Source organism: Python bivittatus, unplaced genomic scaffold (genome assembly GCF_059951505.1).
Source record: "Python bivittatus isolate LINGU-HERP-01145 unplaced genomic scaffold, Pbiv_v1 ctg000320_np1212, whole genome shotgun sequence".
NCBI lineage: Eukaryota > Metazoa > Chordata > Lepidosauria > Squamata > Pythonidae > Python > Python bivittatus.
The window spans coordinates 3019467-3036058 of record NW_028277052.1 but is presented as its reverse complement, the minus strand read 5'-3'; the positions used below and the strand labels follow the sequence as shown (position 1 = coordinate 3036058).

At 49.0% G+C, this 16592-nt stretch overlaps 1 protein-coding gene across 5 annotated transcripts; it reads right to left on the bottom strand.

Moving 5' to 3' along the window:
- Window positions 1-108: 108 nt before the first annotated feature.
- On the bottom strand, window positions 109-14139 carry NLRX1 (NLR family member X1). 5 transcript variants are annotated; one of them, XM_088138969.1, is made up of 9 exons: window positions 13745-14139; window positions 9941-10084; window positions 9057-9129; window positions 7908-8005; window positions 7127-7743; window positions 5209-6629; window positions 4339-4425; window positions 3270-3521; window positions 109-2360 (listed from the first exon to the last, which is right to left on the bottom strand). In XM_088138969.1, exons 2-9 carry the CDS (start codon window positions 10059-10061, stop codon window positions 2042-2044), a joined length of 2988 nt encoding a protein of 995 aa, XP_087995095.1. In that variant the 5' UTR covers window positions 10062-10084; window positions 13745-14139; the 3' UTR covers window positions 109-2041. The 5 variants fall into 5 exon arrangements, with proteins under 5 accessions (XP_087995095.1, XP_087995096.1, XP_007439347.1 ...); XM_088138970.1 differs by having other exon boundaries at window positions 9057-9123; XM_007439285.4 differs by lacking the exon at window positions 13745-14139 and adding an exon at window positions 11621-13593.
- Between the last annotated feature and the right edge of the window lie 2453 nt (window positions 14140-16592).

Here is a 16592-nt window from a genome sequence, read left to right as displayed (position 1 = left end):
AGAAACAGGGTTCATCCTTCCATTTAGGTATTTTTTAAACAATCTGCAAGGGGGGGGGTTAAAAATCAGTAGTGTGTTTAAATAATGCAACGGAATGGAATTACTGTATAATGTAAAACGTTCGCTGGAAGTTTATTTCAATGGCCCTTGTTTCAACCAGAAAATACATATTCCTTGCTGCTTCCCTGAGCCCAGCAGTGGCGTGCACTTGCATTAATGAGAGAAATTGGAACCAGTGTGAAAAGATGGCAAACAATCCCTCATAAACCCACAACAGACTGTCACCTTGTTCATCCCTGGTAGTTGGCATTTCAAGATAGAGTGCCTCTTGATTAGCAGGCTCTGTGCAAACTTCAGAGGTCGGAGACATCAAGGACTAGCCCTCTCAAAACATATTTGCAAAACCCATTGCAGTTTGATCCCTCTACAGCAGGGTTCCTCAACCTCAGCAACTTTAAGATGGGTGGACTTCAACTCCCAGAATTCCCCAGCCAGCTGGCTGGGGAATTCTGGGAGTTGAAGTCCACCCATCTTAAAGTTGCTGAGGTTGAGGAACCCTGCTCTACAGAACGATGTTAATGCATCCTGCATGAATCAGAACTTTCTTCTCACAGTCCTTCCAACTCCCACCCTGTGGCAGCTGGACTCCCACTGTATCCTTGTATCAAATGCACATATCTTTATTTTTTTCCTGATTGTGGAAACATGATGCATAGGTCCTGGATGTGTTGAACTGAAGGAAAGGGCTTTTAGTTTTGAGGCACATAGGCAGAACAATTCCCACCCCAGTGACCAGTCAGCCCTTTTTTATCACTCCTTCTGTCCCCATTGGAGTGATCTGAGCCCAGTCCAGAAATCTGGCTGAGATGAATAACAAGATCATATCACAGATCACATCTCATCTCATATTCCATTAACATTCCTCTGCATTCTTCCAAGAGAATCCAGCCAATCGCCCATGGGGGAAAAGAGGCACAGGGGAAAACTTTGCATAGAAAAAGCTGAAAGGACCCCCCTCACCAAAGCAAAAGAAAATGGCAGGGCTATAGGCCACCAAATCCCACATGCTGCTAGTCCTCACTGATATGACAAAACCATTCATCTCTTTAGATCCAGATATGGTGTAATATCCCTCCTGCCAAGTGTGCAAATTTTAATAAATGGGAGAAAAGTCACTATGTGATGAAGAATAAGATGTGAGGTATTTTGTATGTGGTACCGATGGAAGGAGCGAGAGGGAAAGGGTGCCATGGGAAACGTTGGGGGATAGAGAGAATAACAACATCCCTCTTTGAATTGCAGACACAGGAAAACTTTGGGTCAGCATCAATTTTTCTCGCCAACCCCATCAGAGAAAGCACATAAAAATACCTACATTATCTCTAGCGTATTCAATGAAATATCATTTGGCTGGTAAGATCACTTTTATAATTTAGTATCAACTGCAACTAACCCATTTTCTCCCCAGAGTAAATTATGGGAAAGTCAGTACGGTGGGTTTGGAACAACTATGCATAGCACCAAACGGCAAGCGCTTGTGAGGTCACAAAGCGATCTTGCACTCAACTTCTGGGTTGTTGGATAATTTTTAAAAAATGCACACCATGCGCTGTAACATGACAAAAGTTTGTAGGGATCTACTTTCTCCAACTTACTGCCCTCCAGAGGTATCAGACTACATCCATGCAAACTGGAAGTGATGGGTGCTGTAGTCCGACATGCTTGGAAGGCAACAGGTTGCAAAGGCTGATTTAAAGCAGCAAACATAGAGATGAGATTAAGGCAGGAGGCCGCCTGATATGTGAGATGGATAACTGATTCAGTCTTTGATTTGCAGATGTGTCTACAATATCTGCCAACTTAATTTCATAACAATGTCAGAAGAGCCCTTAGACAGCTTAGCCAATTTAGTCCGGTACCCATGGTGGCCAACCAGATTTTCCTCAGCATCTGAGTCAACTGGTGCATCGATGACGTGGTAAGAAGCCCACATATCAGCAATCCAGTGCTCTGCTTCCAGACAGCTCCAAGGAACAGAGGGTCAAAGAGCACCCCGTTGCATGTGACCCAGCATCCTCTTGACCTCACTCTCCACTCTCATGAACTTGACTTTCTTCCAGGGGTTGACCGTCTGGCGGCGGCTGCACTGCAGATCTTCCAGCAGCAGCCCCAGATGCTGTTGCACCCGCTCCCGGTCCCAGATGGGCAGGTTCTTCTGGACCACGTTCAGAATGATGGCCCAGTAGTCGGACACGTCTGCTCCCATGGTCAGGAAAATGAGCACTTTGATGCCGTCACGGTCCTTGCGCAACTCGTGCAGAGCTTGCTTGCCTTCTTCACTGATCTCATTGAAGTACAAACTGGGGAGGAGGAAGAGGAGGGAAGCTTTAAAAGTGAGAAGCAGGACACGTCCATGTGAGCTGAACAGCCAGCTCCAACTGGGTACCCTTGGCTGCAAATTCCAGAGTTAGGAATTCTGGAAGTCATCCCCAACGTACGTGAAAGGGGCCAGGTTGGAGAACATTGCAATAAAATGAAATGATAACATCCTTGAATGGGAGGCACAGTTTTAAAAACTTCATGACATTAAATATTCCCTGCAAATCACCAGGCTTCAGGGCTGCCTGTTGGCCTTCTCCCTGAGGAGCTCGTTTCCCATCTGCAAGGTGGTTGTGTTTGCTGTTTTAGCATGAGGAAGTATTCAAAAGCAGCGTCCCTCAAAGGCCAAAACAAACTCAAAGGAGATAAGATTTTTATGGGCAATCTTCCTTCCCATTTAAGCTGTCATAAGCCCTTATTCCAATCCCACCATCCAATGGTGTATTTTCTGTTTTATTCAAATTCAAATCAAAGATCCTAACTTGTACTGAATAATTAGCAGTGAAACTCCATTCATCAAAGTAAAGAGTGAATAGACTTTTGGTAATTGCATAATGTGCTCCTCCGATTCTGCCGAGGGTAAACGTTAAAGGTACATAATTTTGGATCCCTACATGATTGACTTCTTTTAAAAGCCAGCCCAGAGGCTTTCAGTCTGCTCCTGTCTCTTGCTGCTAAGGCCCATCACGGTCATTGCCTTCTGCTATGAAAGTCAAACTAGGTAATGGGAAATTTCCTCCTCTCTGCCCATGATCTCGGAGAGCCATATCCAGCAAGAAGACACCCTCTGCAAAAATTCTCAGCAACCCAAAGTCATAACAGAACGCCATGCCTTTCCACATGTGCCAGGGAGATTCAACTAAGAGGCATGGGAAAAGGCTGAAACTCACTGCACTGTTTGTAGTGTCGCATGTTTCTTGGCCTCCTCTACCAGGGCCAGCGCAGCTTCATCGGTCAGCGAATTGTAGGCCACATCAAGCTCCTGCAGGTGCTGGTTCTGAGTCAGGTGCTGGGTGATCACCTTTACGCCCTGGTTCCCCAGAGAGGTGTGAAGTAGCGAGAGATTTCTCAAAGAACTGTTGCCTGCCAGGCCTTCAGCAAGGTAGAGGGCTCCCTGCTCTGTCAGTGGGTTGTCAGCAAGCCTGAGGAGGTCACAGTAAACTTCAAAATAGGAGAAGTCATCACCTTTCCCACTGCCCAGCCTTCCTTAATCAGATGTCCTCTAGATGGGCTGGCCTACAGTTCCCCTCATTCCTGCCATCCCCAGAGTCTTATGACTGATATGTTTGTTGACAAGATCAGCAGTAGTAGAAGACAGCATCTCCTTCCAAAAGTTCTGCAATCTTCTTCTCGTCTCACTTTTGTCCCCTTGGTGCAATCCAGCACCTTGTTCACACATGATCAAATTTTGTATTGGCCAACCAGAGTGATAGCTTGCCACCCCTGCAAATAATGGTTGCATGAATTATCTACAGGGTGCATTCTAGGCACATAGGGAGTTCCAGCCAGTGTATGTTCCAAGAACATACACCCAGCAAAACAGATGAGCTTGGATAATCCTGCATCTAATGTACACATCCAAGGCAGGTTACAATTTCACCCACTCCAACCTGCTGCTCTCCAGAAAGGTGGGGATGACACAATTCCTCACCAGCAGGTCACACCTGGAGTTGCAATTAAAGCTTCTCTGAAGGGCAGCAGGTCAGAGAGGGAGGGGAGACATTTATTTAGGCAGAACATCTCAACGAATTCAGAGATCTGATTGGGCCTGGAGAGACTTGCTCCCAACCAGCTTTGGTATCTCTCGCTCATTCTTTTCTCCTTCTGCTTTGAGTAAGAGTTTGGTTTTGATCTGCCAAGGGAACGGAAGTCACTCAGCCATGGAAAATACAGCTCTCCTTGACTGCCTCACCAGGGTGGAAGCTGTGCTCCCTCAAGCCACACCTCCTTCACACTCACCGCAAGGTGTTTACCACACATTTGTCATGCAGAAGCAGATTCCGGATCTCCTTGCACGCCTCTGGGCCCAGACTGTTGAGCTGCAAGCTGGAGGAGATAGCAGAACAGTTTTGGAATTGCAAGTCTGGCATTCTATGTCAGTTTTCCTGGTGCATTGGGCTCTGCTCCCATTGACCAAGCTGGCAGGGATGATGGGGTATGCAGTACACCAAAGCTTATGGAACACTGCCCCAGGAAGCTCCCTGACTCTCAGAGTCATCTTCTCCTGGCCACAATTTCAACAATAAAAGGACTTCCTAACTTTCTATCTCACTTTGCCACCTTCTGGTCAAAGTCAAGACTGCAATTTGCTGGCCATTAAAAAATACACAGTAATATCAATTCACCAAACGATTACTGAATTTTCCTGAAAACAAGACTAGGCTTTTGCTGCAGATAATCTACCTGCAGGTAGCAGGTGAGGTGGGGTGGGAGGCTGGCACAGGATGTTCTCTTAGATTTGCTGGGAATACCAATATTTTCTGCTCAATTGTTTGTGGGAGTACTGTTTTAAATTCAGGGTCAACTTCCCTTCAAATAAATATGATAAATTTGCCAGAAAAGGGGGATATAATAAGAATGGCACATTGGTATTTCTAAGAAGTAACCAAATGTATTTTTTGTATTCACTTTCTTAAAAAAAAACCCCATGAATTCAAAAAGACATGGGTTAAACACATGTAATTACTGTATATAAAAATTCCTGGTGAAACTTCATAATTATTACAGTGCTATATGAAGTTCCTTAGGTTTGATTGCATATCATAATTGAAGCTTAATCCCAATGTATATTGTGTGGTTTGTGCTAAATTATAGCAGGACAATACCCACTGGAGTTTCTTGCATCGTAGCAAGATCGGGAAGAGGGTCCTCAGGCTGTCGACGTCAAGATGGCAAGAGGCAAGATTTAGCTCCTCCACGTTGTGGCTCGTGGTGCCCACAACTGAGGCCAGGACTGCACATTTGAGAGGGGTCATCTTCACTGAAGAGAGGTTGATGGTCCTCAAGGATTGGATAGCTTCAGCTGTGAAACGTTCGTTTTGGAACTCATGCAAAAAAAAGAGATAGTCCATCAGCTCAGATGGTGGCAAGCCCTTACGGCTATTTCGGATGACCGTTTTCTTCATTGCCTTGGCAATCTCAAAAGCAGCCAGGTTCTTGATGGAACAGCCCAGTTGATCCAGGATGGCCCGGTTACGCCATGACAGCAACCCACCCATGAAGATGGGGAAGAGTTCAAAGACCTCATCATCGGAAGCTTCATCTGGGTGGCGCATGGGGCCTTCCACCCCAAGAATGCTGAAGTTGATCTGGTCCAAGACATCATCATTGAAGTAGTCCTCCTCTTTGAACATTTCCACTGCCATGGTGCGGGCGATGGTGTCACGGTCCTTGCTGCTGAACCGGCTGAAATAGCGGGGGAACATCTTGATGAGATTGAAGAGAAGTGGCAGGATGCGCAATGGCAAGAACTTGGAAACAACACTGAGCACCAGAGCCACATCTTCGCTCACTTTTCCAATAACTTCAGAGACTTCCTTGCCCACCCGTTGCACCAGGGTCTTCTTCTCCCCCAAGACCACGTACAGAGCTGCCAGGTATTCTTGCATGGCAGGAATGGTGAAGACAAAAGTGTGCTCCTTGCCTGACTGCACACAGGGGGTCAAAAAGAAGCGGAAGACGTCACTCCGGAAGGTGTTCAGGAGGTTAAGCTCACTCTCCATCTTCATCTCCACCTCAAAGCAGCGGCGGAGGTCCTTCTCTGTAAAGCTAGTCTGTCGAGACATCACCCCCTCGTAGGCCAACTTGCCCACTGTCTTGGCCACATACTTCATCATGGAGATGTTGGAGGGATCTGTGCTATCCAGAACTTCCCCACTGAAGTTGAGTCGTAGGAAGCTGGTGTAGATCCCTGTGAGAGTTTGAGCTGGAGGTACTGTCTTGGTAAAATAAAGGAAGTGCAAGGTAGTGCACACCAACCAGCAGTAAGACGGAAGGAAGCAGGCAGCCATAATCTGGTTGTGCCTCTCCAGATTCCTTGAAAGCATCTCCAGAAGGTTGTCCTTCTCACTCGCCTGCTCTGCTGTCGGTGGACCAGAGATTCCAATACACTCAGGCTGCTGTAGGCGCGTCTGGAAGTAAAGCTTCTGGAGATTGATGTCAGAGAAGCCACAGACTTCAACATAGCGTCCCACAAACTTGCTGGGGATCCGACGCACTGCCGAAGGGCGTGTAGTGACGATGATGCTTGCCTGGAGGAATGGAAATAAACTGGAGTTAATCACAAGTCACAGGCATAGTAGGGTTTAAATGGCCTTCATGGTGGAACAGCAGGAGAAGGGCAATATATGCAATTATGAGCCCTAATTATGGGACTCAACAACAGAGAACTGGTACAGAGTTTAGTTCCTTTACCAGCTGAAAGGTATCATCATCATCATCAATAGTTATTAGTGTTCATTACATTTGTATCCCACCTGTCTTCCCATGAGTTCAAAGGTAAGAGATAGCGAGACAAAGATCACCTAATGAAGGGTGTGAATATTTTAAGGGTTTCCTTTAGGCAAATAAAAACCTTTGATTCCCATTGCTTAGTAGAGATGGATTCCATCCAAAGCAACCAGAATTTGCATATCTTAAGGGTAACAATCTAACAAGCTGTCCCCTTGGGCTAAAGCAGGAAGAAAGACAACAGAGGAGGGAGGGCAAAGGGTCCAACCTGATCATCTGCCAGTCCCTAACCACAAACCTCAGGCATCATGTACTTTCTGAGCAGGTTGACTACAATAGCAGATGGCAAGATGGGTTCATTGGGGTCACAACAAAGCTCCGTGCGGGCCAGGCGGAAGTCCAAGTTGAGGCGGTCAAGGCCATTGAGGATGATGAGGACCTTGAGGTTGCTGGAGCCCAGCAGTGGGGCCATATCCCGGAGGTGGAGGTATTTCTTGGTAACTAGGCGGCGCAAAGACAGGGGTGTGTTGCCCTGAGAAAGATCTTCACAGGAGAAGGGAAGGAGCAGCTCAAAACGGGGCAGGCGCCCATAGCACCAGTCCATCACCATCTTCTTGATGAGGGTGCTTTTCCCTGTGCCCACCGTCCCATAGAGAACCACATTCTTCACTTGCTGTCCACAGGGATCCGTGTCAAAAAGGTTCTGGAGTCCAATGGTATGACAGCAAGAGGCCTGGAGTTGGTTCTGGATTGTCAGATCTGGAGAGGGTTTCAAGATTTCCTCCAGGGAACTCTCCCGGATCACTGGATTGATGTGGATAGCACCCAGTGCAAAGGAAGGACCAAACTGTCTCTCCTCATTGGGCTGCAGGCGAAACCAATCAGCTAGGCTTTCCTTGTGTTTTTTTATGGCTTCTGAGGAGGAGCAAGAAAAGGAAAGGTGAGAAGGAGACTGGATCCTTGTTACTGCTTTGAAAAATCTATTCTTATAGATACGTGTGGCTCAGAATACATGGGTTGTATCTGATGGACTTTCATAACCCCACCACCCCTTCAAGGGAGGAGGTCCAGAAGTTTACCAGAAGTTGCTAAGTTCTTCAGTGCTATCTGGTTCTGCCTGATGGAAGCAGGCTGAGATGCTGCCCCTTGTAACATTCCCTGATAATGGGTGAAGTTCCTGTAAAGCGGGGGAAAACAAAGATGTGAGAAGAATGATGTAGCTCTCATGCTAAGATCTGTGGGCAACACTACCAAGTTGGCCCAGAAAAAATTAAGCTGAAATCAAATCAGTTTTAGTTCACTTGATTCATTATATATTTACTCCCTTGTATTTAATAACTCCATTCTCTCATCACATTCAAAATTACAGCATGATGGCAAAATTTGGAGGAACCCTGGAGGCCACAGATGTCCTTGGGGATCAACACAATTTATAAGTCTAGACCACAATCCTGCAGTAGATATGGCCATAGCTTTGTGGAAGAAGACATGTTTCCAAGCAGAAGACTATGGTTCCAGTCCCTGAATATTAAGGTGAAGGAGGGAGTGGGGGATAGAAAAGACCCTTTTCTTCTCAAGAGTCCCCAAAACTCCTATTAGGTGGAATAGGTGAACAAATAGTCTGTTCTGATATAAAACAGATCCTTGGTGCTGGTGTTAAATATTGGAACTTCTAGAGTTGGCTTCTTGTAATCCTTGGAATAAACAAGGAAAGGTTCTTAGGCTCTCGGGTCCATTTATGAGGCAGATCAGTGGCTTCCCCCAAGACAGGAGAACCTGGAAGCTTTTCCAAGAGGGAATAAGAGCAGGGGAGCTTCTGTGAGCCTTCAGGTATTGGACCACAATTCCCAGCAGTCTCAGATGGCCTGGGCCAATGTTTCTCAACCTTGGCCACTTGAAGATGTGTGGACTTCAACTCCCAGAATACCCCAACCAGCCATGCTAGCTGGGGAATTCTGGGAGTTGAAGTCCACACATCTTCAAGTGGCCAAGGTTGAGAAACATTGGCCTGGGCAATGGCAATGACTAGGAGCATAACATCTGGAAGGTCATCAATTTTTCATCTTTGCACATTCTGAAGCTTTGCCTTGGTCTATGGGGTGGCTGCCCTCAGTGCTGCATCACTCACCTGCCCACCTTTTGTTTTCTGCCCAGGAGCCAACACCTTTCGTTCCCAGAAGAAACATCCTGGCCACCTAGAGCTCAGTATCCCAGATGTGTGCTCTTACCTGAGAGGAGATGCCAAGGAGCACCGAGTCCGGTCTACGTGAAATATTCTTTTGAGAGGGCTGCTCCCTGCATCTCAGATAAAGAAGTCCAAGAAGAAAGCAGTTATGAAGGTATCCGTTTGTTTTAAACATGTTCAGGCTATACTGTAGCAACCTGTCACTTATGAAGCATGGGGGATGGAGTTCTGTTCTAGCCAAATGTTGGGGAAAGATGCTGCAGATTTTGTGATGTGGCTCCACTGAAGTTCGCAGTGGCGCATGACTAAGCCAGAACATGTAGGGAGCCCGTGGCACATCAGCACTTGCAATTCGGCTTGATGAATTAGCTCCAGGGAATGTTACCACTCCCCCGTGGTGTGACAGAAAGGATTCTGTCTAACCTAACCCTCCCTTAATCCCAGTCCCTGAGTCACAAGCAGAACAGAAGTAGGTTAATAGGTGGGGGGAAGGCTGAAGAATGATTAACCCAGAAGTGGCCTTGGTGGTCTACAGGGGGCTGGAAAAGGCAAGAAGATGGAAGGGGACAGTAGTCCAGCAGCTGTCTGACTGAGCGAGGAAGAAGAGCGCCACCTCATTTTGGTTGTAGCCAAGGGCCAGTATGTTATTTATTCATTCATTCACTCATTCATTCAAATCCAACTCCAGTGGACTCTGGAGCAAGAGGTCCCAAGCCTTGGAATTATTGCCTAAGAAGATCCTCCTGAAGCTCAAGATGAGGCCTGGCCTCCCTTCTTTGGACTTCAATTTGCACAGTGTGAAAAGAAACTTCCAAACGGATCCCCCCATGCCCAGAAAAGGAAGACAAAACATGTTCCAAAGCTCCCTTGGCATTCCAACCCTTTCCAGGACCTTGGCACCCAACCCAGAAACCCATCTCTGCTTACCCAACATGACATCCAGGGGCGTTGCCAGCGACGCAGCTCCCCGGCTCCTCCCTCTGCGCACTCTCGGCTTCACTCGGCTGTACTGGGCCCCCACCTGGGGGAGCCAGCGCTTGAACTGCATGACGCCAAAGTCTCGCCCTTCAACTGAAAAGCACGCCGAGGGTCAGAGGACTGGAAGAAAGGGCTCTCCCGCTGCGTCCTAGCCCAGCATGGTCAGCCTAAGTCCAAAGACTTATGTACAGTTTGCATGGGGTTGCTGCCCCAAACCTTCCTGCTAAAACCAAGAGACAGATCCTAGCAGGATCCAGGTGGAACTCATCCCCTAAGTCCTGAACACTACTCAAGTGGATTTTATTCTCACCTTGTGGGTCTTTCTACCTGTTATATCAATTGTTCTGATTCTATCTGTTGAACTGTTCACAAGTGCTTTCTGGTCCAACAGAGTTTTCTGTTGCCATTTCTACTTGCCACACATTTTGCATTAAGTAGAATATAGCTGTCCTGGATAATTTCCATCCCTCGGTGTCCCTTGTTCTCTGAAAGCGATTTCAGCTTAAACTCCAGTGCATTCTGCCAATGCCTTGTTCTAGAAAGGATCCTTTCCTAAAAGCACAGCTTCTTCCATATCTATCTTTGGATGGAAGGAAAATGGGTTGTTTTTGGCAAGGACCTCAACTTAGAAAAGAAAATAAACTGACCTAGCTAACCCCAGCAACAGGAGTTTTAGACGGTGATCCACCACATGTTCATCCAACAGAAAGTCCCCTGACACTTACTTTGGAGCCAACACAGCCCCCCGCCCTCCCCCCCCCGTGTTGATAGTTGTGTTTCCTGGAAGAGCTTTGCCATCTGCAATGCTGGGATGGCTACCAACTGTCACCTACCAAGCCTTGCAGCGAGCAACCCTAACAGCAAGACATAAAAGTCAGTGTCCTCACCAAGAAAACGGAAATCCTTGCAATGCATGAAAAGAGAGGACTGATGCCAGGAGAGAGGGAAAGAAGAATTAGCATATATTTGAGGATTTGTAGATTAATTTGCTTTACAAAAGCAGCTTCTTTTTTTTAAAGGAACTTTCTGTAAAATGCAGGCCTCCCGATCTGCCGCTTTCTCCAGGAGGGGCTCTGGCATCCAGACTCTGAAGGCTAAGCCAGTTTCTGTTTCATCCTGCCAAATGCCAGGCTGACGTAACTTCTGATTCCCTGCCAGCTCTCCTCCTCCTGGCTGTCCTCTAAGTCCCAACAGGCAAAAACAGCCAAGGTTTCTCCTCCTCCTCTTAAAGCAACAGAACAAAGAAGGTTTCCGAGCAAGCCAGAATGACACTTTTATTACAGCAACTTCTGTAGCAGCAGCTTAGTTGGAGGGCTCGGCCAGCCGAACAGAAGAACAACTTCATAACCATCCAAGTTTCTTAATTCTGCCAATTAAAGAGGAGGGGGGAACCACAAATGATATGCAAAATGTCTTGCAGTTCCCAATCCTTTGCCAAAAGTGTGCTCATTTTGCAGATGTTTGAATCTAGAAAATTCTTTGCTGACAAGTCCTGTCCCTTCCGGCTGAGTTAGGAGTCTGACTCCCGTATTCCCCAACCAGGATGTTGGAAGCCATCAGATTCAGAAGGTAAGATAACACCAGCTGGCGTCTTAACTTAAACAAGGCCTTGAACCTAGCCATGCTTACCTGGGAGAGCCCACCTGACAGAGCTCCTGCTGAAGCTGGGGGCTGGGTGAGCCACCCAAGTGTGCACAGATCATCTGCCTGGCCTGGTCCGAGAGCAGAGACTGTGGTGTTAACAATGGCATGCAGAAAAACAGGATGAGGCCCATCCAGTGCCAGTCTTGCATCACCATCCTTGGGCAAGGAAAAGATCCTGCCTGTCAAGTTCCACTCCTACTTCCCATTCTAGCCAACCGAGCTGGCATTTCCTGGTGGTCTCTCATCCAAGTGCCAGGTCCAATCCTATTGCTTTCTCAAGATCAATCATGACCAGCTTGCTGTTGTCACTGGGGGTCCAGCTAAATAAACCAAAAGGTTTAACAACCTGGATCTTAAGCTAGGGTTTGTGAAGATCAAAGCAAACCACAAGTCCAGATTCACCAGTGATGTCAGCAGTTGGTTGACACCTTCAGGAAAATAGGAGGAAGGAGTATTAGGTATGTTCGCCACCTTGAGTTATTCATAAAAAAAAATCATAAAGGTGGGATAAAAAAAAATCTTTAAAAAAAAAAGCAAGAAGAATCCAAGAACTCAGTTGTTGCTATGGGTAAATGAGATGGGGTTTCTCAGTGCAAATGTCCTTCCAGGTTGTTTATGCTGATGTAAATAAGTATTGTTAGATTTACTGGCCTTGGTGAAAAAGCAGGAGAGTAATCAAGGTAAATCATTACTCCAGTTAAATGTTGAAATTCACCAGAAAACAGGGAAGAATGGTGAAGAAAGCCAAGAGGAAAAGATTACACTGAGGTTCCAAGTAAAATGAAAACAAAAAGAGAAAAATCCCTTAAATCAAAAAAAGGAACGTTTATTATTGGGTGGACAAACAAGGCATTGTAGATATATGATCCCTTTCGTATCTGTAACAATAGGCCTGTGTGCTACATCCAACGTTATTTCTTTGATTTTCAAGACAAAATGGAATAGACCAACTTAATCTGGTACCCATCGGCTGGGCTGGGCTTCAGTCCCCATCTTCTCTAGCTAGCATGTTCCTCTACAGATTAATTCAAACGTACAACTGAAAATCAGACAAAAATCGTGTATTAGAATGCCAGGGGCTTTTTGGATACCCTCCTTAAAAGAACACCAGGTTGCATCTCTAAATTGCACTTCCCTGAAATGCAGGACGAACGAACGCAACTTTTCTGTTCCATCACTGTCAGCTTTGGATTCTTCCGGGCAATCTGCAATCAGCTCACGGAGGAAATCGTTCAGCGCACAGAACAAACAGAAGCACAATTATCCTTATCTCCCTGTAATCTCTTTTTCACCTCCACGGAATATTTATGGCCAGCCCCAGCACCCATATTTCATGTGGCTTCTGCCAGAGATTCAGGCTGAGACTTTGGGGCGTCTCCAGAAAAAAGGCAAAAATGGTCTCCCTACCCAACACTCTGGGGTGCGATCTAAGATTTTCTTGATTCTGAAGGGGAGACACAAGTCCGAGGGCCTGAATAATAAAAAAGTCTCTTTTGAATGGACCTTGCCTTGCATCACACGGACCCATCTTTTGAGTCTTCTCACAGCATCAAAGCTATTTGCCATTCTGGACGTATTTGGGTTTTTTTAACTTCCGAGTCCAGTCTACAGAGCTGGGACCTCCCGGTAGCCGCCCGCCCAAGCGCTAACTCCGTCCAGCCCGCTTCGCTTCTCCGAGCTCGGCCGAGCGCAAGCAAATGGTGCCACCTACTGCGGCGAAAAAGTTGAACAAGTCTCCAAAATCCCCACCGATGAACTTCAGCCATTTTTGCTTTCTCTTCCGTCCTTTCCCTTAGGCCTCGCAGCTGGACGCCGGAGGAGCTGGGGCAGCGGGGCCGGGTTCGCTCGGGCTCCCCCGAGCATCGCATCGCATCGCATCGCCCGCCCCCCGCCCCAGCCCGTCGCTGGCGTCTGCCGCGGTACCAGCCGCGCCGGCCTCTTGTTGCACAGGCGATGCAAAAGGCCTTGCCCCCCCCCCCCCGCTGGCCTTCGCAGCTGGAAGCACGCCGCCCCCCCCAAAGGAAACGGCGCGTAACCCCCCCCCCCCGCTCCGCCGCCCCTCCCCAGAAGAGGAGAGCGCCGGGAGGAGGTTCCCTCCGGCAGGGTCACCTGCGAGGAAGAGGGTCTCCCGCGGGCGGGCGCGGGCGCGGCCCCGGCGCGCTGGGCTTCATCGGCGGCTCGCGCGGGCTGCCGCGCATCGGCTCCTGGGGGCGCCGGGTTCGCCTGGGGCGGGAGAGGCAGCCGCCGCCTCCCTCCGCAGCTGCTCTTCCCCGCCGCGGCTTCCTGCACCCCCACGGCCCGGCCCGGCCCACCCCGCCCGGACTGCCCTGCGCGGCGCGCACGGCTTCCAAAAGCCAGCCGGTCGGGGAGGGGCCGTCGCTCCCCGCGGCCGCCCGGACCCATCCCGGCGCCTGCCGCGGTGCCTCCCCGGAGCCGCGCGGGGACTCGGCGGAGCAGCGGGGCCGGAGGCGGGCGAAGCGCCGCTGGCAGCCGGGCCAGGAAGAGCTGGGGGGGGGGCGCTGGGATTCCGGAGGGGCGGGCGGGCTGTGACCTTGGCGCCTTGCCCCGACCGTCCGCTGGATGCCAGTGGGGCACGGCTGCAGGGGAGACGTGGGAAGGGGAGACTGCCTCCTCCTTTGGAGGGCGAATTAAAGCATCAGGTCCCCTCGGGGAAAGGATGCAGACTTTTGAGACATACAGGGCCCTCCGTCCACTAGAGAGAAGCACATTCTGTTGAATCCTAGAGCAGAGGGCCCGGTGCAGGAGCCCCTTCGTTTTGATGCAATGGTCCAATGGACAGAGGGCAGAAGAAAGAGGAGGGGGCTGTGTTCGCTCAGACAGGGTGCTGCTATCCACTCCACTCTGCTGCCTCTCCTCCCCGGAACTGAAGGGGAGAGAGGTGGTTGGGTCTGCACAACAGCCTTGCTAAGCCGGTCATGACCTAAGAGGCTTCTGATTTCAGCCATGCCGGCCATTCTAGTAGGGAGATTTCTGTCCCCCTGTGAATTTGTGCTGGCATCTTCAAAAGGCCCAGGAGGGACTAGAAGGAAAAATAGATCAGAAAACATTCTCCCTAAGCCTGGAGGCCAGACCCAGAGTATAATAGGAGGCCCGGCTTGGCTGCAGAACTCATTTCCAAGAGAAAACTCTGCTCTGGACTTTGAAACAATGTTCAAGAAGAAAGGTCCTCTGAACATAGGCAGAATACTTTCTTCGGGCTGCTCCTTACTGAAATCTGGAGATTGGGGGAAACTTTATGCATCAGGAAGGAAGGAAAGAGGTAGGTTACGAGCAGGGGACTGCCTCAAGGATGAGTTTGGCAGTGTAGTCTGCCCTTGAATAGGGAAGCTCGACTTTCAGCCTTGGTGGTGAAACAGCTGTTCCTCAGCTTGGAAGGAAGATCCCAAGGATGTTTTTGGGCCATTGCTTTTTACACAACTGTATCTGATGCTGAGGATCACTCTGAGATAATTGGTAGTCAGAAGATGAAACTAGTAGAGTAAGTCAATAAAAAGGTCAGCTGAGTTGAAGCCAGGCGGCAGGCGGCGTGCAGAGACCAGGCAGGTGCCTGGGAAAGAAAGTTGCATCTCTACTTCCAGTCCCAGCCCTTCAGATCCACCGCCCTCGCACACGGACCAAGGATGCCAAGCCACTCCTGGAGAGATCAGCCTTAGAGAACTGGATCTCCTCCAGCCACCCCAATTGACCCCAAACTCTGGCTCTGTGGCTCAAGGATGGGAAATCTTGGGGTCATTTTAACCCCCCCCGGAAGCTAAGAAGGGTGCAGTCACTGGCTTAGCAGACTCATGGCTAGCCCCCCAAAGTTTTGGGGGACCAGCAAAAGATCAGGGGACAGGCTGCTTCTTTGAGCCAGCCTGGGCCATACCTTTTAGCCAGAAACACTTAGGAGCTAAAGGAAATTTGGGGGGCAGCCATTCTAGCTCCCCCTAGTTTTAGGCCTGTGGCTCAGAGCCTACCAGGCATCGGGACCCTCCTCCCCGCCTCCGGGTGCAGCTGGGGGCTTGTTCCACAGCCAGAGGAGCAAGTCCTCCCTCATCTACTACGGCATGGCTTTGACGGTGATCCCTCTGCAGCAGAAGGGCGAGCTGTGTGGTCCCCCTCTGTCTCAAGTGACCATGGACATCCTCTTCGCTGGTCCCAGCTTGGAAGATTAGAAGATTAAAGGGGGACCTGTCGGGCCAGAAAGCCAAGCCCTGCACACAACAGTCTGCTCCTCTACAGTGGCCCAAAGCCTCTAACCACATAAATGTGGCTGGCGGTGACCAGCTTGTAAGCCCTCTTGCCCAGAAGGAAGGACAAAGGAGAGGTGGGATGTTGGAAGCGGAGAAGTAGGAAGGATGGCAGAAAGAAAATTTCTCCAGTTTGGATGGGGGCGATCAGCCGGGCCCACCTCTGCAGCCATTTGGGGAGAACCCCCACGAAACGCTTTAAAAATGCCAAGCGGGCCGCCAGTTCTAAACGTTTTTTATTCTTTACAGATAAATACACTCAACTTGGTATGTGTGCACGTATGTGGGTGCATGTGCTTTTTGGGTGTTAAGGATGTATCCAAAGACATTCAAAGAGGCCTGTTTCCATCCACCCGCATGCAGTGGCCAGGTCTCCAGAAATGAGAGGAAATGCTACCATAGAAATATAGGCTTTATTAATGTGCGAAATCCGGTTGTACACATTAGGCCCCACGTGAACTTTCCGGATGAACAGCAAGTTCATCCTTTCCCTGCTTTAAAAAGGACCATTCACAATTCTGGTGCTTCGTAGTCCAGTCCAGACCCAGCCTGCCTCCCCATTCACGCAAACATAAGTTCTCTGAACTCAAAGAACTGGATACCCCTCCTCATTTTCTGGGTTTTCTTTAGCCGGTGGGGGGCATTCAGGAGCCCCAGGAAACCTGAGGGATGAAGGCTAGACTGGCAAGTTGAAAAGCGTCCATAAA